Consider the following 20,496-nt stretch of genomic DNA (forward strand, 5'->3'; position numbering starts at 1 on the left):
AACTCCAAAGGGAAAGTCCTCTGCGTGTATGATACCTGCCTGTGAAAGTCAGAACCAAAACATTTCATGGCCTGTGGCAACTACTGTGGCTGTGCGCTAAGCAGCCTGAAATTAAGTCTGGGTTACCAAATGTCCTTACCAACAGTGCATGATCTTCTCAAGTCGGCTGGCAGTCTATCAGTAAGTGACATGAAACTTCAAGGAACAGTAGTAGTAAGCCATAAGAGTACCTAGCAGAAGGGTATGATTCCTTTCCTACCAAATCCAGTCTTTTTAGAATACTTTTTCTAGGGTCCTACTGAAACTACTTGATCTTTTTCTCAGCAGCAGAGACTAAACATATGTTGGAAAAGTGTAAAACGTTACTAATGTGAAAGTCATTGCAATACTATCTGTGTGGGTACAATAACTGGTCTCTATCATTCTCGCAGGAGACTTTACTGCATTGAGAATGATGGCTCCCCTATTAAATGCAGGTTGCTGCATATTACCTATGATTGGGCTCCTCAGTAGCCTTTACAGGAATTTGCAAATCTTGGGTCGCTTACCTTACAAAGTCCTTCAACTCTCTAAAGTTGTCGAAGTATAGGCTGAAGGGGGACACTACAGGCTAGGACAAGGGGGCTCTTCTATCATGGAACTGACTTCTCCATGGCAAAGTCAGTCCTCTCCTTCCAGAGGAAAAGACCTGAACATGGATCAGAGAGGGGCATACAATGATAAAGCCATTAAAAATCAGATCTGTAATATTATGACCTGCCCTGGAATAACTCAACCACCAGCACAGTCATATTAAAAATTACCGATTCTGTGAAAAAGCAAAGATATCACTGAGTTGCAAAGGAGATAAAAAAAAAAAATAGCAGCTTACATGGACAATATAGCGCTGCAAGGACACTTCTCTGGAACAAGCAACACAATATGAAGAGGTAGGTGGTTTCAGAACTGAAGGAGGCATCTGATGAAAGAACTTCATTAGCTGTACTGGCAAATACATAAGCACGGTTGGTTCCTTGACTGGATCTGACAGAGCAGATGAATCCACAACTGGGTGCTAGCAGAATTAATATAGAGTCTTATTTCAGTTGGACCATTAAGTTGTTCATGCTTTGGACTAAAATGGTATCAGTAGACATGTTACATTGGTGCAACCAACAAGATGACAGCAGGCTACTGAAGGTACAATGAACTTCTATAGAGAAGTTACAGTATTAAAACTGCTGATGCCTAAGCAGAAATTGGTATGGTAATACTGGATCTAAAATGAGCAGCCAGAAGAAGAGATGCTGAGGGATAGCTCAGGTGCTTATCTTAAAGGCCATCATAGGCTTGTCCAGATTGTCAAGCAACAGAAGACTGAATATTTTGTTGTTTCTCAGTTCTTAGTCACCTTGATTCAATATGGACTTTTGACACAGAGCTCAAAGAAAGGCTTATCTGAATGAGCACCCACAGGTAAAAAGTTATGCAGGCTCGAGTACTTGAGGTTAATTCTCTTATCTACTAAAGAATGTGTATATGGCACGATCATTTGTGCAGAAAAAGGATCCCTGAACAAAGCCTTGATGAAATCAGTGGAAATACCAGCTTTGACAGAATCAGGTTTTCACTTCCAAAGTCTGCAGGGGGTTATCTAGCAGGCTACCAGGTCTCTGGAGAGACCCACAACATCCTATGAAGTCAAGGAGATATGAATGAGCCGAGAATAGGACTGGAAGGACTAGGTTCATCAGCAGTCCTACTGAAATCAGTTAAGTAACTCAGTGAGTTGATCTGGAATGTAGCCACCTAATGACTTGTTTTCAAAAGGCTAATAGAGAAAAGGCTATCAATAACTGTCCATCCTTCTAACCCAATAATGAAAAGAGCAATTGCACTGATCAAGAGATACTTCTTCCCATCTCAATCATTCCCGAAACACAGATATCCTTAAAACTCCATTAAAACTACTAGACAGTTTATAGACTCTTAAGAGCAGATATTGACATGTAGCCTACAAGAAGCCTAGGCAAACATAACTGTGTGGACAGTATACATGATATCATGCATCAAGATACCTGATGACACCTAAGTACTGCACCTCTGATCTGATATACAGAATAATACTGACAATCCCATTTACAACCTGTTACTGCTCACAGTCCGGCTGCACTGGGCCTGGCCTCACTCTCAGTAAAGCCACTCAAAGGAGCTAGTGACTTCTGGAAGGAAGTAGATCAGAATGCATGAGCTGAGCCTGCTTTAAGCACGAGGCAGGAATACATAACCTTCTGAAGTCCCTTCCAACCTGAATTACCTTACAATCCTGTGATCCAAACCATGAGGACAGACCTCTAAACTAAGTGGAGAAGAGTGACTTCACTGCAAAAACAAGTGAACGAATTTCAACAGCAAGGTATAGAGTCATGCTTTAATAAAAATAAATAAATAAATAAATAAATAAGGCATGCAAGGACTAAGTAGGCCCTCCGTACTGGCTATCCTAAATCAGCCATATGGCAGGTGCATCACAGTGTCAAAATGAAGGGGAACTTCTCCCTCCATCATCCACTCTCAGAGCAAGAGAGAATGGAAACTTACTCCAGAAAACATTGGCGCCTTCCTCGATCAGCAGAACTGTAGAGTCAGCACCAGTGTTCCAGTCTCCCAGACTACCACATAGCCCTTTCTCCTGCCACCACCACTGTTCTGGGTTCCCTCTTCTTGCCTAGAAGCTTTCCTCTCCTTTATACAGCCCCTGAAGCAATTAATATATTCCAAAAACCACTGAATCTATCCCCAGTCTCTTGGTCTTGACTGGTCTTCACTTCAGGAGAGCTTCCCCGAGCCTATTTCCCTTTCTCCTGTCAAAGCTAAAGCCTTTTGCTTTCAGCTCAACTCACCATACTTTCCCTCCTCTCCTTCCCTGGAGGTTGTTGTAGGCCTTTAACACAGTTTGGCTCTATTACAAGTCTAAGACAACACTGCGTGTTGCACTGGCTTATGTTAATTCCACCGCAGCTTACTAGCAACGCTTTCACCAACACAGACCTGGTCCAATCTGTATGAACCCAATCAAAAATAACACTTAGCACTTAGTACCTCTCAGACCACAGATCGCTGTCCTCACAACAGCCCTGTGAGGTAGGTTAAGTATTTTTATCCCCATGTTATAGATGGGAAAACTGAGGCATAGAGCTGCAGGAAACTTGCCACGGATCACAGTTTCAGAATGGTGATTAAGACTCAGACACTCTTGGCCTAATCCTCAATGCACAGACCACGACAACTATGTTCTCACCACTAAAAGCTACTACTATAAATACTTTTTAAAATATTGCAACTGTAGTAAAAATCCCTGCAACTTCATGCCTGAAGAACCTGGCACATCAGAGCATTATGCACTGCTAAATTTTGCGTAGGATTTGCCAAAGAAGCTGGAAAGAATCAGGAATGTGGCCACCCTTTGGTCACCTGGGCATTTTAGACAAACTCAGGCACTGCTCAGCGGGGACAATGCACCTTTGGCATGCTAGCCTAAGTCAGCAGAAACACCTCAACTCCCTGTACATGGAAGAAAGTCTCACCTTCACCAATACAGATTCCAATGGCCAGATGCCAAACAGAAGATGGGAACTAGAAAACCAAAGCTTTGCTCCATGGATATATAGGAAGAATTCAGAGAAACCTCCCAAGCGATGGCAAAAGCACCTTAAACTTTGAACCATTCTAAACTAAGCTCTAAAAGACAAACATAAACCACACAAGCATCATATTATTTCTTCCCCTCTCCTGAGTACCAGGTGATCATCAAGTTCCAGTTAGAATCACTCAGTGTAAGCCTATCTGGACCACACATCACGTCAACAAGCAGGTAGGCGGCAGCTTCTGGAACTGGGATACTATCAATTGAATCTTACACAATACTGCACCTCTTCTTCTCAGAGGGCAATGCAGTCCCAGGGACATGAGTTTAAATAGCTGAACTATCCACAAAGAGGAGAGGACGACTTTATACAGTCTGCATTGCAGGGAAGAAAAAAGACATCCCTCTTCATAGGGAAAAACGGGGAAGCAAACAAAATATAAAAATACCTAAATGATATCCAAACAGGATCAGTTTTCTACCCTTGTCCCTCCTTTCCCCTCCCCCAAGAAGGAGCCAGTCCTCTGCAATCAGAGGGCCATGACATCCTGCAAAAGAGGTGGTAAATGTGGACGTACTTTAACAGTACTGAGATCCATGGGGTGTTTGATAATATCATGATAGTCATGTAATTCCAAGGCCTCTGCATCAACAGGCTTATAAAAGGGCCATGCATAGGCTGCATGCTTTTTTGAGAGCATCTCCTTGAGAATGCTGTCACAGTACTTGAGGTGCTCAGAGAGTTTGCCCTTCTTCCCTGCATGCTGGGGGACCTCTCCATCTTCAAGGTCTTTCTTTGGTGGTTTGATGGGTCGGCCACCGCTCTCCCGTCGAGCGATGATTTTGGCCTGCTTGGGGTCTGAGAGGAGGGTGGGCGACTCGCTTCGGCTGGCAGTGATCGCAGAGGTGGTGGGGGTGGTTGTGTCCGCTTTTCGCTTCACTCCCTTTTTCTGAAAGGGCAAAGAGACAAACCTCATGAGCATGCACCCAGTTCCCATGCTATGCTAGCAGAAACCTAGCACAATTCATCCTTTTTTCCTTTTTTTCCTGAGATCTGCCTGTCCTCTGACAGAAAACAGAATTACTTCACTGGGACAAATGGGATTTGTGACTAGAAGCTTCAAAACTCAATTCAGTGACTACAGCATGATGTATTACCACGTCATCTGAGCCACAGTAACCAGCCATTCGCACGTCTCCAACCCAACCCCAGACATGATGCAAAACGTGATAGTTCTATGTATTTCACTGAGATTTAAACTAAGGACTCTTACCTCATGTTTGCCAAGGGAAAGGAGTGCGCCCAGTCGATTACTGCAGCTCAGCTGATGCATGGTGACTTAGTAAGTGTCAGTAACTTAACCACATGTCTGAGTCCCCACTGGCAGGATCTGGCTATAAGTTCTGAACCAAAGCATATTAATCATCAAAGACCCATGAGCCCTCACTCCCTTGAATTTAGTGGATGTGCCAAAGTAGATTGCTTATTACAGACAAGAATAAGAATGTAATGATTTTGCCTCAAGTAAATAAAACATATCTCTCATAAATTCAAGCTGTGACTGTTCAGCCAGCTCTCTCTTGTGCTCCTGTGAAGGATTTATTCCTCTGGAGGGGGGAAAAATGGGGGAAAAAAAGTGTTCCCCCACGAAATCTAAGAGGAATCTTAAATAAATCTCAAGTACAACTTGCTTTGCAGCATGTATTTGGCAAACTCACTTTTATGTCCAACCATGAGTTTTAAAATTAAACTGATCCTCAGAAGCAAGTTATTGAGACAGAAATTGCAGTATGAACGAGACAGGCTTCTGAAGAGGACAGAGCTTAGCTGTAAGAAAATCTGACTTCCAATTTCCTTAGTAATTCCCAAACTGGAGGTTCAACTAAGCAAAACAATAAATTCAGTGGGTCTGCTAGCCCATGCAATCTCATGTCAGCAAACATCAATATTGCTGCAGTTAATTTCCTAGATCCCCCATCTCCAAAAAAAAAAAAAAAAAAAAAAAAAAAAAAAAAAAAAAAACCACCTATCTATCTTTAAGCTGTTTTCACCATTTTAAAGCAATAAACAACTTGCTAGGAAAACTGCAATTATTTAGAGCAAAGTTTTCATTTACCATAAATTAACACAGTAAATAATGAAACACCAGTGACAATTCCCAGATTACTCAGTAAGGAAGACAGAACTAACGGACTCAAAACATGCAGGCAACATCCAACTCCTGCAACTGGAGTGACAGGCTTATCCTGAACTGCTTTATGGCAGAGAGGAATATTACTAGTGCTGGAGTCTGTAAATCTTAAAGAAACAACCCCAATAAAATCAAGGGGTCAGTTACGGAGAGAAGAGATGCTTTGGGTTATAGGGTGCAAAATTGGGGAACTTCTGACACTTCTGGCTCATGAAGCATCAGCACTGGCAAAAACTACGGTCAAATGAGAGCTTTTAATTGAGGCAAAGCAATTAAAGTCAACAACCCCTCAGTTAGGATGATGTAAAACTTTTCTCAACCCACTCAAACTTGATGGCAACTTATCTAAGCACATCTCAAAAGGAAGATGATGGTCAGAGAGGCAAGGAGTCAAATGCAAAGTAATGCATATAACCAGCAGTGAGGGGATGAAAACAAGCACTGCGTAGCAATATTGCCTTCTCAAGAGGAAGGGGTTGAGTTCTGTTTACCTTGACTACCGGTGGCGTAGGAGGAACCACGGGCATTATCGGAGCAGGAGGCGGAGGGGGAGCAGCGGCAGGAGGGGCAGTGACAGGCGGTACATTAGCAGTGATGGTTGGCACAGGGGTGGCAGCAATGACGGGCGTCTGAGACACGGCTGGAGGGACATTCTGGAACGGGGCCGGCGGGGAGACGGAAGACACGGCCACTGCTTGCTGCGTTCCTTTCAAACAACAAAGTGAAAACACACTGCAATGTACTGATGGTTACAAGAACTGACAAGACATCGGGAACAAAGTGACACTGCTGCCACTGGACTGTGTAACCATGGGCTTGGCCGAAGACCTCAGTTTAGGGCCACAGGAAGAGCAAGGAGGACACTGAGTGTGATTTGCTTGGTGCTATTACGAGGGGTCAAAAAAGCTGAGGAATCACTGACCTAAATCTTTCCACTGTGAGCTTTAAGCTGGCCACATGCAAGCAAAATACTCCAAGCTTTGCATTTGAGCTGTGCTGTTCTGGGACAGCTTTCACCCCTCTGGCTGCTTGCAAAGCTATCCTGCTCTCAGGAAAGAGTAGAAGCTCAAAGAAAGGAAAAGGAAAGAAATTACTCTTTTGGACAGGTGCTGTTCTGAGCAGACTTCAATCTGGAAGTGCTTTTGGTAGGCATGGCCAAGAGTTCAAAGCACTTCAGATTCACCATGAGTTATAAAACAACAAACAACAGAGGTGGGAATTCAGCCCATGCCTCCTGATACCCAGGCAAAGGTCTCTTATGCCACACCTGCAAAAAGAATTGCTTACTAGTCCAAAAATGAAGGGGGTCAAATCTAGTAATTAATGAACAAAGTAGCAATATTCTCCTACGTTTTTACAGCAGCTTTTATGAAAGAATGCTGAAAAAACAACATCACAAATTTCTCTGAGCTTGGATGAAGTTGCAGTTGCATTTGGCACCTGAGATGCAGGAAAACAAAACAACAAACAAACAAACAAAAAAAACAGTTGACTTTCCCAGAGCAACAATTAGACCTTGTTTACAGAAAATGCTTGCAACAATTTAATTCAGCTCACACAACCTCCTTTATGAATTGTTTTGCCCTGCTTAGGGATGTTTCAGTCTTAAGCCCGTTTAGAATCAGCTCAAGGTAAGTAGAACTAAACTTAGTTTCAACTGATACATAATTTTCTATATAGCCTTTTGCAATAGCATAATAAATCCTTTTTGGTGATCACACTTCATTCTAGGTATAAACCCAGGTTCAAAGAAGCTTTCTGTGCCACAGTCTGCCACTTGTAGTAGACTGGAGTGTCTAGTTACCTTGTGTCTTTCTGCCTCCATTTCTTCTTCCTGTAAGGAAAGCAACAGCATTTCCCTCCCTCACTGAAGTGTTGTGTGGATGCATACATTACAGATGGTAAGATGTTTGTATGATATAGGCAGAGGGGCTTTAAGACAGACAAGCTTTGAAATAATGAGTGATCAGTATCTAGAAATCTTGCACTGTCTTCCTCTGCTCTAACCATTAGATTACACATTCCTTTCCTGGCCTCCTCAACATTTGCACAGTTAGGCAGCTTAGAAGGCAAGTCAGCCTCAGCGACAGACTTGTAATATTTACTGTCACTGGACTAGCTTAATACCTGCACTCTGTGCACCTGCTGATGGCTTGCGACCTTTGCCTTTAGGAACTGGGGGTAATAATTCAACTTCCTCCTGAGGCATCTGGGCAACCTTCTGCAGAAATATCTTCTCCAGGGCTTGGGCCATGAGGACGATGTCATCTGTAGGCTGCAGGGACGAGAAGACAAGACAGTACTATGCCACCCATATGTTAGATGCAAAGAGGCTCACGAGCAGTCTTTGAAATCCTCAGTGACACTGCCCTTCAAATAACTGATGGTATCCAAGCTCTGAGAATAAACAGACCACATCTTCTCACTGCTTTTATGCTAGCCTCTTGCTCTTCCTTCTGGTCTAATACGTACATATTACTGCCTCCAAGTACACTGCATTCAAAGAGTATCAGGACTTCTAGGAGTCCTGATGACTAGCACACTATAAGCTTAAAAAGCAGAAAATTGGAACAGATGAGCTGTCCACTGCTGCTTGCCAGCAAATCTAAGAGAATAGCAAAAACATATTCTCTGTGGCTCAAACTAATTAACTTATTTCTGTTTGTTCTCTATTAGGGGTCAATGATGACAAACCATTGTAGAAAACACAATGCAAGCAACACAGCCTTTTAACAACACAACAAAACAGCAAACAAGCCAAACCCAAAATAATAATATGCGATCACAAGGTACACATATATTATGAAACACTGTCAGAGAACAGTTATACTGCTTACTGAACTGTCCTCTCTTACTAAGAGAGGTAGGAAATACTGTTACTGCTGAACAACCAGTATAAAACTTGTCACTAATATATCACTTAACACCTGCAAAATGTTGCATGAACTTTAGCTAATCTGAAAGAATATCTAACTGAAAATATAAGGACCAAAATCTTGAGCAACTCACTACATAATCCCAAAACAGAAACCTACCTTTAGTTAAAAAGTACATTTGTCATTTTAACTAGCGCGGGGGAAGAAAGCCACAGCACAAAGACAGCTTTGTACATTTCCAGTAATGTGGTTGCAATTAGTGGCATTTCAAATCCTTGCAAGGCGGGCCTGTAGTGCCGACAAGTTAGCCTGGTCAAAACCTGCACTGTAATGGTAGTAGTTGGGTCCTTTCTAGGCAGTGTCCCAGCTCAAAACTTGTCTGGATTCTTTACCTTGTTGTAAATGTAACAATTTGTAAACATGGTGTTGAAATCCTGCATACATTCACTGGCACTCCAATAATAGTTATGTTCCAGGCGCTTCTTGATCGTCCCCATGTCCATGGGGTTTTTTATTATTTTGTGATAATCCTGTTGGAGAAACAGGAAAGAAGTTACAAAGAAAGACTGCATTCACATCTCTTCTAGTCCCAACTTCCTCTTCATTCCTCCTTCCAAATACACATCCCCAAATTTTTGTGTAAACTGCAAGTATCATCTTTGCTTTTATTTCTTTTCTAAGTTGTAGCCTTTCAGTCTATCATTATTGTTATAAATTTGACTACGAAGCATGAGAACTCCTTCCACAACCACAAATCTTCCCCAGCCCTCATCAACACATACTCAAACACACATACAAGTGGGTACCTGGACTTTATTGGCTTTTTATAAGTATTATAAGGCTTATAAGTACAGTTTTGGTTTGTACCACAGAGTAGACAATGCTACATTTTATAACTAGACTAATGAGACAGTGATCCAATTTATACCTGCATGGGACCAGAATTAGGCGCAGCAGTGTCAGCAGTTGCTTGGGCAAGGTGCTCGGTTTAATTATGGATTGGCTGACATTTGGCAAACGCATTTCCGCCTGCCTTTTAAGAAGGCTAACACTGAAACACTTGTCACTTAAAGAAGTTTGTCAATGCCAGCACTGGTGAAGAACTCACTAAAAATTTGAGTGTCTCCCTTGTAACACTCTCCAAAGGCTTCCACGTGTTACTGCAGTGACTCACTTGGCTGGCCTCAAGCATCTGGAGAGGCTGTGATTACCCTGGAGACGCTCTAAATGTACAAGGTTACATGCTTTAATTTTCTTATTCTGGAAAAAAGGAGCAAAATCTCTTGTTGCATGATCACATGAAGTCTCACACAGCCACTGGCCATTCTCCGAGCCCAGCTCTCAAGAGTGACCTGAAACACCGACTATTTCTATGCGAGCAGTGCTACGGCAGAAAAGGCAATCCTGCCAGTTACCAGGCTTGTGCAGATTTGACTTAGGCCACACGTGAAAAATAACTGTTCTTCCAGCAACTGCTTTAAGTTCTCTAGTAACCTGCCTTTAAAACCCCTTCAAAACTCCTCACTGAGAAACTAAATCCACAAAAAGACAACACAAGGAGCACAGACCTGATGAAGTATTATACAGGTATTAAACATTTTACTCTTCTGGCTAGCACTTTAAATAGTACCCATCAACAACATTAGAGTTCAAAAGACTCCTGATCCAGTCCATAAAATCAGGTTACAACCTGTGGTAACTGGAGCTCTCCAGACTTCACATCCCGGAATCCTGTTCTCTCAAATCCTACGTGCAATCACAGAGCTGCTCAAAGCAGCCAGAGCTAATTTGCAATGGGTTGCCTGACTGAACGAACATCAGGGTGGGCAGAGCTCAGTGTCTCAGTGAAGGAGCTGGCTAGGTGTTTGCCTTGGCTGCTGGCTTTTTACTCTTATACAGCCACTTTGAAGAGGCAAAAGGTATGTGACTGCTTCCTGGAAGAAAGCAGCTTAACAAAACTTCAGTCACTGAGTAACCTGGCTTGAGCTTGGACTATCTGTTCTGACAGAGACAGGGTATGTATCACCAAGCACAGGAGACAGATGGATAAATGCAACTCTTCTGTTCCTTCTGCTTCCAGCATGGGCATTTGGAGCTAGATAGCTCCAAAGTATCCTTGTTAATTAGCTTATTCTGTCTTCCTCAACATTGAAGTCAGTGAAAAATCCAGGAAAGCCTATCAGAAACAAATCACACTAAGGCCAATGCTAAATGCTCAGGAGAACACGAGCTCCAAGGCTTTCACTCAAGTTGGAGAGAAATGGGACAAGGAGCGATGGCACATAAAAGTATCCACAGGTAAGCCACAAATGAAGCATTACACTTCAGCTGTTCTAAAACAGCTTGCCTGTTGCTGTTGTCTCTCTTCACTAAGTGTGAGGCAGTTTTCTCCTTCAGAGATTTCCAGCTTTGAAAGGTATCACCTCCAAATTCAATGGGTCTAAGAGCATTCACAGAAATCACAAAAAGCAACACTACCGTTCTGATGTAGTGAACAGAAAACTGATCTCACTAACACAAAGCTTTTCAAGAGCAGAATACAGAGCGGGAAATGACAGATACTTACTGGTAAATTCAATTTAATTGCATCAACTGGTTGGTAGAAAGGCCAAGCAAACTGATGCTTCCACAAGGTCTTTACCACAACATTTTGCATATATTGCAATTGGTTGGTCTTCCGCCCAGGCTTATTAGGATTAGTGACCTCTGGAGGCGGTGGATTCACAGGGCCCTGAGGAGCCTGGATGGCTGATGTGACTGTCGACATTTTCCTGCCTCTGCCTCTCACTCGCTGTCACGGTGGCAGCAACAGCTAGGAGATTTTCTTTCTTCCTTTATGCTCCCCAAATGGGACTGGCATCCCATTTCCAGGGTCCAACCATGCAACCTAGTTCACAAAAGAAGAGGATGATGTGTAAATACACAAACTTATTTGAAGTAGGCACATTCAAACACTACCAGTAGTAGAAGCATCTTGACCCAGGCTCTTCACTCCATCTATTTCATTCCTTTTAATAAACTCTTATCTTAATGATGGCATGGTGCAAGACCTAAGAGATAGTAGATCAGTAGTTCCCAAATTCAAGGTCTGCAGGTAAGCTCCACAGCAGTGGTTCTTGCTTCACCTGGCTCAGAGTGCATCTTCTTGCAAAGAAAACACATGGAGAAGCGTTAAGAATTACAGTGATGATGTCATGCAGAGACTCCCAAGCATGCGCTAATCCGAGCCAGTAAATCCATAGCATGCAGCTCCACATAAACCTAACTGCGCTGTTTCTAGACCCAGTCTGGCTAACATCGAGTCAGCTTACAAGTCTCCATACTGGTGCTGTGGTTAATGCAAAACCCAGTAATTGAAAGTTGAACACAGCTGTCCTAGGATCCTGATCCAGAGAAGCAAACAAAGGTGCAGGGAGAGGTGTTGTAATCATCCGTGAATACAAGATGCCACCAACAATATCCTAACTAGAAGCGATCTGCACTGTAAATCTCAAAAGCAATCTGTCTTCTACTGTGCCCAACTTGACCAGGTCCTTAGTTTCAGATGGAAATGTCAATATATTTGCTCAATATAAATCATAATTCATATTATATTGCACCTCCTGCCCTGAATGAGAGCCTACTCTTAATGGAATGCCTGAAATACAGAAGAACACACAAATTCCATTATTTTAGTTCTATTTTGTCCTAACACATTCCAGGGAAGAAAAATTGTCTAGTATCACTGTCTCATAAACCATATGGTAAACAGCTTTACTATGTCATCTTCCATAAATATTTGATATTTCAATTCACATCAGAACTGTAGCTACTCTACTTAAGGCAAACAGACCACAATCGCTTTCTAGAGGCAAATTATTTCAAATACGTACAGAAAACTATATAAATATTCTGACATATGCTTCTTGCACACAGAGAAACATCATCACAAAAGACAGCAAAGATAGAAGCTGCAATAATATAGAAAGAAAGAAAGAGCATTAAGACATCCTAGAAAAAGACTCTTCCTTGATACATCCCTAATCATCTCTGCTGAATATCTGGACTAAATATAGACCATCAACCTACCTTTTCAGTAGCTGATTAGATGATGGCGAGAACTAAACACTTTACCTATTTTTTTTTTTTTTTTACAAAAATAGATGTGTATAAACATAAACAGATCTGGAACAGAGAAGGATGTTTAAGTATCAGTCTTCCCAGTCCTGTCTGGGTATCCAAGGCATTTGCTTTGGAGAAGGTATATGTCCCAACAGCCCCCAGAACCAGGAAAGCAGAGCAGAAGCTCTCTGCCACCCTGGTGACATTGTGACATAAGAGATCAGCAGCAAAACAGCCCGTGTTCCTGGTGCCACAGAGTGCTGGGCAACCTGCATGCTCCAGGTGCTACAGCTACCAGATAGACCACATCACAGCTTGGCTCAGAGGTGTCCCCAGCTATAGAAACCAGAGTTGGTTGGCTTTTACGCCATTAATTTAGTTTTTATAGTGTTTGTATGTAAAATGAAAATATAAAAAAAAACCTAAACAAATTGTTAGTACATGCATATGTGTCTGGGTGCAGGGAACAAACAAGTTGAGGAATGACTCTGTCATCGTGCACTCATGGGGTGCAGTAATCCCCTCATATTCATGTGCTAGAAAAGTAACACAGCTGGGCACAAATAGTCTAGGAGGCTCCTGCAGAACACTGATGATAACTTTTTGACACAGGTGGTGGAGAAGCCGATGAGGAGAGCTGTGCTACTGGACCTTGTGCTAACAAACAAAGACAGACTAGTTGGAGATGTGAAGGTTGGGGGCAGCCTTGGCAGCAGTGACCATGAGATGGCAGAGTACAGGATCCTGCACGGAGGAACCAGGGCAATAAACAGGATCACAACCCTGGACTTCAGGAGAGCAAACTTTAGCCTCTTCAGGGATCTACTTGGAAGAATCCCATAGGTTAGGGCCCTAAAAGGAAGGGCAGTTCAAGAGAGCTGGTTAATATTCAAGCATCACTTCCTCCAAGCTGAAGATCAGTGATGCATCCCTGTGAGTAAGAAATCAAGCAAAGGGGTCAGGAGACCTGCATGGATGAGCAGGGAGCTCCCAGCAAAACTCAAACAGAAGAAGAAAGTACACAGAATGTGGAAAAGGGGACAGGTCAGTCAGGAGGAATATAGGAACATCATCAGAGTATGCACAGATGCAACAAGGAAGGTTGAAGCCCATTTGGAATTAAATCTGGCAAGGGATGTCAAGGACAACAAGAAGGGCTTCTTCAAACACATCAACAGCAAAAGGAAAACTAGTGAAAATGTGGGCCTGCTGCTGAACGAGGTGGGGGCCCTGGTTATGAAGAATAGAGAGAAGGCAGAGTTACTGAATGCCTTCTTTGGTTCAGTCCTTACTGCTAAGGCTAGCCCTCAGGAATCCCAGGCCCTGGAGACAAGAGAGAAAGTCAGGAGAAAGGCAGACTTTCCTTCAGTTGAGGAGGATTGGGTTAGAGATCATTTAGGCAAACTTGACATCCACAAATCCATGGACCCTGATGGAGTGCACCCACAAGTACTGAGGAAGCTAGCAGATACTGTTGCTAGGCTGCTCTCCATCATCTCTGAAAGGTCATGGAGAACTAGAGAGGTGCCTGAGGACTGGAAGAAAGCCAGTATCACTTTAGTGTTCAAAAGGGCAAGGAGAGGACTCGGGAAACTGCTGGCCAGTCAGCCTCAGCTACATCCCTGGAAAGGTGATGGAACAGCTCATTCTGGATGTCATCTCTAAGCAGGTAAAGAAGGTGATCAGGAGCAGTCAGCATGGATTCACCAAGGGGAAATCATGCTTAACCAATCTGAGAGCCTCCTATGATGGAATGACTGCCTGGGTAGATGAGGGGAGAGCAGTGGACATTGTGTACCTTGATTTCAGCATGGCTTTCAACACTGTCTCCCATAACATCCTCACAGGCAAGCTCAGGAAGTGTGGGTTAGATGAGTAGACAGTGGGGTGGATTGAGAACTGACTGAATGGCAAAGCCCAGAAGGTTGTGATCAGCAGCACACAGTCTAGTTAAAGCCTGTAGCTAACAGTGTCCCCCAGGAGTCAGTACCAGGTCCAGTCTTGTTCAATTTATTAATCAGTGAGCTGGATGACAGGACAGAGTGCTTCCTCAGCAAGTTTGCTGATGATACCAAGCTGAGAAGAGTGGCTGATACACCAGAAGGCTGTGCTGCCATTCAGAGAGACCTGGACAGGCTAGAGTTGAGCTGAGAGAAACCTCATGAAATTCAACAGGGCAAGTGCAAGTCTTGCATGTAGGGAGGAATAACTCCATGCACCAGTACAGGCTCGAGGTTGACCTACTGGAAAGCAGCTCTGCAGAGAAGGACCTGGGAGTCCCAGTGGACAAGTTAACCATGAGCCAGCAATATGCCCTCATGGCCAAGAAGGCCAATGGTATCCAGGAATGCATTAGGAAGAATGCTGACAGCAGGTCAAGGGAGGTGATCCTACCACTCTACTCAGTCCCGGTGAGGCCACATCAAGTACCGCATCCAGTTCTGGGCTCTCCAGTACAAGACAGAAATGGAGCTACTGGAGAGAGTCCAGCATAGGGCTACAGAGATGATTAGGGGACTAGAGCATCTCCCCTGCAAGGAACAGCTACAAGAGCTGGGCCTCCTTAGCTTGAAGAAAAGACTGAGAGGGGATCTTATTGATATCCACAAATACCTTAAGGCAGGGTGTCAAGGGAATAGGGCCAGGCTCTTTTCAGTGGTGCTAAGCAACAGGACCAGAGGCAACAGGCACAAATTGAAACACAGGAAGTTCCACCTGACTATGAGAAAAAAAAAAAAACTTCTTTACTGTGAAGGTGACACAGCACTGACACAGGCTGCCCAGAGAGGTTGTGGAGCCCCTTCTCTGGGGATACTCAGAACCCATCTGGATGCAAATCCTGTGCAATGTGCTCTAGGTGACCCAGCTTGAGCAGAGGGGGTGTGGACTAGATAATCTTCAGAGGTCCCTTTCAACCTCAACCATTCTGTGAGTCTGTGACATTCCAAAGGTATAGAAAAACCAGACACGATGGTAAGACTTTCTTGCACTATGTATCTGCAGTATAGATTCAGAGGTATCCCTCCAGACCTTATTCTTTGATAGCTCAAGAGCCCAGCTTAGCAGCTCAGAGAAGACCAGCCTCTGTTCCCCAACCCTCTCATCTGATAATGCTGGGCCTGCTGGCCCTGGCAGGCAGGGTGATCACAAAGCCTCCAGGAGGGATGTTGGCATGTTCTGGGCAAGGAGTTTCAAAAACAAGGTGGCAGTTGGAATTTCAGAGTCAGAAGAAACTAAAGAAAGCATTTTCTCCTAATTTTCCACCAAGTTGGAACAGTGGCAGAAACACAGACAAACGTAACGTTAGGATCAAGGGGGGAGGGGGGGAAATAGAAAAAGAATTTTAAAAACAAAAGAGAAAATTGGGATATTTCACTCTGAGTAGCTCTCTGCAAAGATTTCAGACCTCAAGGCCTTTGAGAGACATTCATTATCTGACTGCAGGCCCCTGGTGATCATCATTTGCTTGGTGTCTTGATTAGCACACTGAGTCCAATACAAAAATTGACGGGAAATAAACCACCTAGAGCGAGTAATTTCTAGTGCTATAGAGTGTTTCCGTCACAAGTTTGAAACTATGTAGCATAACTTAAGTCTTCCCTTTAAATACACTAAGGTCAAATACAATATGGCTTGTAATAGTAACAGTTCTGTTTTCATTATAATTTTCTTATACCCTCCCATCTTTCAAGCTCCTTCTAAGAGATTTTTTTTTTTAAAAAAAATTTTTTAAGTTAAAAAAAAAAAAAAAAAAACACAGATCCTAGCTCCTGCCTCTCCCGGACTTCCCCTCCAAACTTAGGCAGGTCATTCAGTATCTTCTTTGTGCCACAGCTCCTCATCTGGGCTGTAGAGATAATATTTCCTTTCTGTCTTCATCTGTTCCACCCAGCTGGACTGCAAATTCTTTGGGACATGCATTGTCTCTTCACATGCATATGCACAGCATTCTGCTCATCAAGCTTAAACGAGGCTTGTACATGCTTCTCTAACATGAACTATAATAATCAGTGACATAACTCAGAAAGGATTTTAATTAAGAACATTAGCAAAAGTAGGAGGGCCTGAGTCATGACAGCCAGCTCAGCTAGTCCTCTGACAGCTGAACCTCTTTAAGATGCATGCTCCAACTCACGGGTTATTATAACCTAACGTGGCTACAAAACCCAAACCTCTTAGCAGTACCATCTTAAATTCTGGGTCCTGCAGCTGAAAGACAAGAATAGCTACCTGGGCTATTGCAGCAGCACTGGCAATACTTGCTCCTGGCATAAATGCAGTTTTAACATGCATTGGCAGCTAATTCTTCAAAACAAATGCAAGCACTATTGAAAGACAAGATCCTTTTCCTGCGAGACATCCCCAAAAGGTCTAATCGAAGGCTCAATCTTGTAGGCTCAATCTTAAAACAGGGTTGAAGAGATCTCACTACAGCAAGGCAGGAGGGAATCACTGCTTTTGCATCACTACACTTCACCAGAAAATGGGGCAAGAAGCTCTCCCTCTGCTTTTAGCAGAGAGTTGCCTACTTCACTATATTGTTTGAACCTTTGGTCAAACAGCCTTCTCAGCTTGCTCTGATTTCAGATTATTCCCCAATTTTTAGATCTTAAAATTTACTTTACTTCTATTCCATTACTTTTAACTTTTCAAAATAATATTTTCGTTAAAAGGAGAAAAGAGAAGATTAGGAGGAGCCTGGAAATGCTTTGGAAACGTCCCATCTATTAAGAGGGTACATTACACTGAACTCAGAGAAACAACAAGCCTGCCTGAGACATCCAGGTATGGCATATTTTGACGCTAAATTGTGACTACTATCAGCAGAAAGAAAGGAGAAGGAAGAAAGCTCCAATTTTCACCAGCTAGTATTTTTGTACTAGGTACAAAGGCATGCATTTTTGTACAAGGTAGTTCTGAGAACCGAAACATCTACTAGATGTCAGTCCTCATTTATTAAACAAATGAAGTAAGAGTCATAACCATTTGACAGACCAACTTTTCATACCAAATCATCCAGCCTGACAGTAAGACTCAAAAAACAAGCAAACTGACACAAATTATCCCACTACTACAAGCAGAATGGAAATAAACAGCTCTGGTCTAAGCAATTCAGCATCTACTTAAATTACATTAGCACCAATAATTATTCAAACTGTTAGGAAGCCCAGCAGTGAACCAGGACACCACCATGCAAGGTACTGTACAAACTCAGAACTAAGACTGCCAAAAACAGTCTTTGCACAGATGTCATTTGCATTTTCCAATTAGGGCCTAAAGTTGGACCTTCTGGCTTTGGATTAATAGTTTCTTTATATTTAAAGTCATTATTTATCCTTTTCCTAGACCTCTAACTTTCAAGTAACAGAAAGTGTTCTTGATTTTTCTAGTTGCCAACCACAGTTTTGATACTATGAGTTTAAAGCACACCCTTTCACCACCATATATGAAGACGGTACTCTGCTTCCCACATTCTGTTTCCTCACCTTTTCACCCATCTCAGCTTGAGAATATAATTAAAAACAAAACCCAACCCAAAACTTTCAAATAAAACCTACTTCTCTGGAGTTCAAATCTGTCCTTTTGAGATGAGCTGCAACCTTTCCCAGTGTGGGACTCAGTAAATCTACAGGGTTTGGCTCATCCCTAAGCCAAATCAGTCATCAAAAACACACAGGTAGGTTGCAAGGATTTTTATTATTTTTATTTCATTCAGTTGCTTGCACAGGTCAGTCAGTGGACAGACAGTTGGCACGGAAAAACACAAGCTAATAATTCCCTGTACTAGTAGGATAACATTTTAGCAAACTTACACAGCCCACAGACTGTCTACAGTTGTGGAAACTATTTTAGAAGAAGCTATAAAGCTCCATGAAACATGCACTGTGCCAGTAAGCCTGCTGCTTCAGCTAATGGTTCTGCCACTTCCTTTAGCAATGCAGAACATGTAATGCATGGCTCAGTCCCTTGCTGCTGTTCATGTGATACAGGATAGTACTTGTGTTGATTGCAAAACTAAAAGGTAGTATGCTTTATATTAGCACCTGAGCCTTCTAACTCTTTTCCTTAGTGTTGTATTTCTGCATAGTTATTTGGACAGAGATGAAAAATTGGCGCAATTCCAGCCCATTCAGAAACACGAGCATAAACCTTCCCATCAGGGGAAGTGATCAAGCTAGAGATGTTCCTTGACCTCCTCTTTATCTCCACATTATTACTTGCATTATGGTAGCGTGCTGAGGCTGCACAGAGATCAGGGTCTCTCTGTACTTAGCACCCTGCAGACACACAGTAGGACACTGTTCCCACCTCAAAGAGCTGGCGTTCACAACGGGCAAGGCAGAAAAAGAGCAGGGGAAGCAGTGGTGAAGTGACCGACCCAAGGCCACCCAGTGAGCTTGTGACAAAGCCAAGAGCAGAGCCCCAAACCCCAGCAAGTGCCTCACTTGGGCTTTTCCTTAGCCAGCCCAGAGAAGCGACACCTCCAGTACCCACAACAGCGTGAGGGGCAGTGACTGAGCCTTGCTGCAGGTAACACTGAGCCAGCAGCAAGGCCCACAGTGCGACAGCGTGGCACTGGAACAGCCATCATCTCCCCGCCGCTCCAGGCACCACTCACTCCTCTCTCAGGCTCCCTGCAGTCACCAAGGGAGACGCGCAGTCCCTTTTTCCTGGGCAGCAGCAGTAACCAACAAAACTCGGTCAGATTTGCCACCACACGCTGCTCCTCATCTTGGAGGGGCATCAGGCACATACGTTGCCCAGACTCTCACAGCTCTGGAAGAGGTGTAGCATGCTTTTATTTCAGGAGCGCGTGAGTTAGAAATTCTGTTTCTGAGAGGGAAAAAGACTGCCAGTTGACCAAATTCCTGCAAACGCAAGCTTGCTGCCAAGACAGACAAATACACACAAGTATTTGGTTACAAAATATAGAAAGGGAGGGCAGCAAAATTGCCTTTCTGGCCTTTCCAGAGTTGTCTATTTGAAGAGTAAGAAGCCTTCCTTGTTGCTGCTATGATCATATACATATTACTCAGCATATAAGCCACTTCAGCAGGAAGATGTTTGATAGCAAAGGGGACAGTGCTGAGTTCTCTTTTTTTAAAAAAAGTGGCCAGTCTAACCTGAGGAGGCAGAGCACATGAATCTAGGCTTATTGGGGAACCAAGTAATCAAATGGAGTAAAAGAAATATCATCCAAATAGGAATATTACATCTTTCTCTTCAAGAATTTTTACCAACCATTTTACTGCCCAGAACTCACCCCCCCCTTCCTCAGACCAAGTAACAACCACTACAATTTATAAGTCATCTCTGTCAAGAAAATGCAGATACAGAGCTTTACCAGGCCATTTCCAAAAGCCACCTCCAAAAGCCTTGCTATTACACACAGTGCAAAGATCACTTAAAGCAACCAAGTGTCTGATCCAAACATCTTCACAGTCCCAAAAATGATGCCTCACTGTCCTTCATAAGTTGTACAGCCCAAAAAGTCAACCCATCAACACAAGCTCAGATACGATTGCAAATTGAGGCTAGTTATATCTATTTCATGTATATGGCCATAGAAAGTCAGGGTTGCACCACCACTCCTCCGGTTCCTCAGAGGAAAACAAAGCTGACAGATATCCTCTTCTTCCTCCCACTCTGCCTTCCCTCACCTTCACACAGCCCTGTATAGAGATCCACCTCCAAGCAGCTT

The 20,496-nt window shown here is 43.2% G+C and overlaps 1 protein-coding gene across 3 annotated transcripts in view; it reads right to left on the reverse strand.

Annotated features, from left to right (window-relative positions):
• The window catches only part of BRD3 (bromodomain containing 3), a 43,085-nt gene that overhangs the window by 11,399 nt on the left and 11,190 nt on the right, over nucleotides 1–20,496 (reverse strand). For all 3 annotated transcript variants that reach the window (XM_062590760.1, XM_062590759.1, XM_062590761.1), the window contains exons 2-6: nucleotides 11,260–11,580; nucleotides 9,086–9,223; nucleotides 7,945–8,092; nucleotides 6,309–6,523; nucleotides 4,204–4,575 (exon numbers count right to left, since the gene is read on the reverse strand). In XM_062590760.1, the coding sequence (XP_062446744.1) occupies nucleotides 4,204–4,575; nucleotides 6,309–6,523; nucleotides 7,945–8,092; nucleotides 9,086–9,223; nucleotides 11,260–11,460 (1,074 nt within the window). In that variant the 5' untranslated portion in view covers nucleotides 11,461–11,580. The remainder of the gene's footprint in view (nucleotides 1–4,203; nucleotides 4,576–6,308; nucleotides 6,524–7,944; nucleotides 8,093–9,085; nucleotides 9,224–11,259; nucleotides 11,581–20,496) is intronic.

The sequence above is a fragment of the Rhea pennata genome, chromosome 18 (genome assembly GCF_028389875.1).
Source record: "Rhea pennata isolate bPtePen1 chromosome 18, bPtePen1.pri, whole genome shotgun sequence".
Lineage (NCBI taxonomy): Eukaryota > Metazoa > Chordata > Aves > Rheiformes > Rheidae > Rhea > Rhea pennata.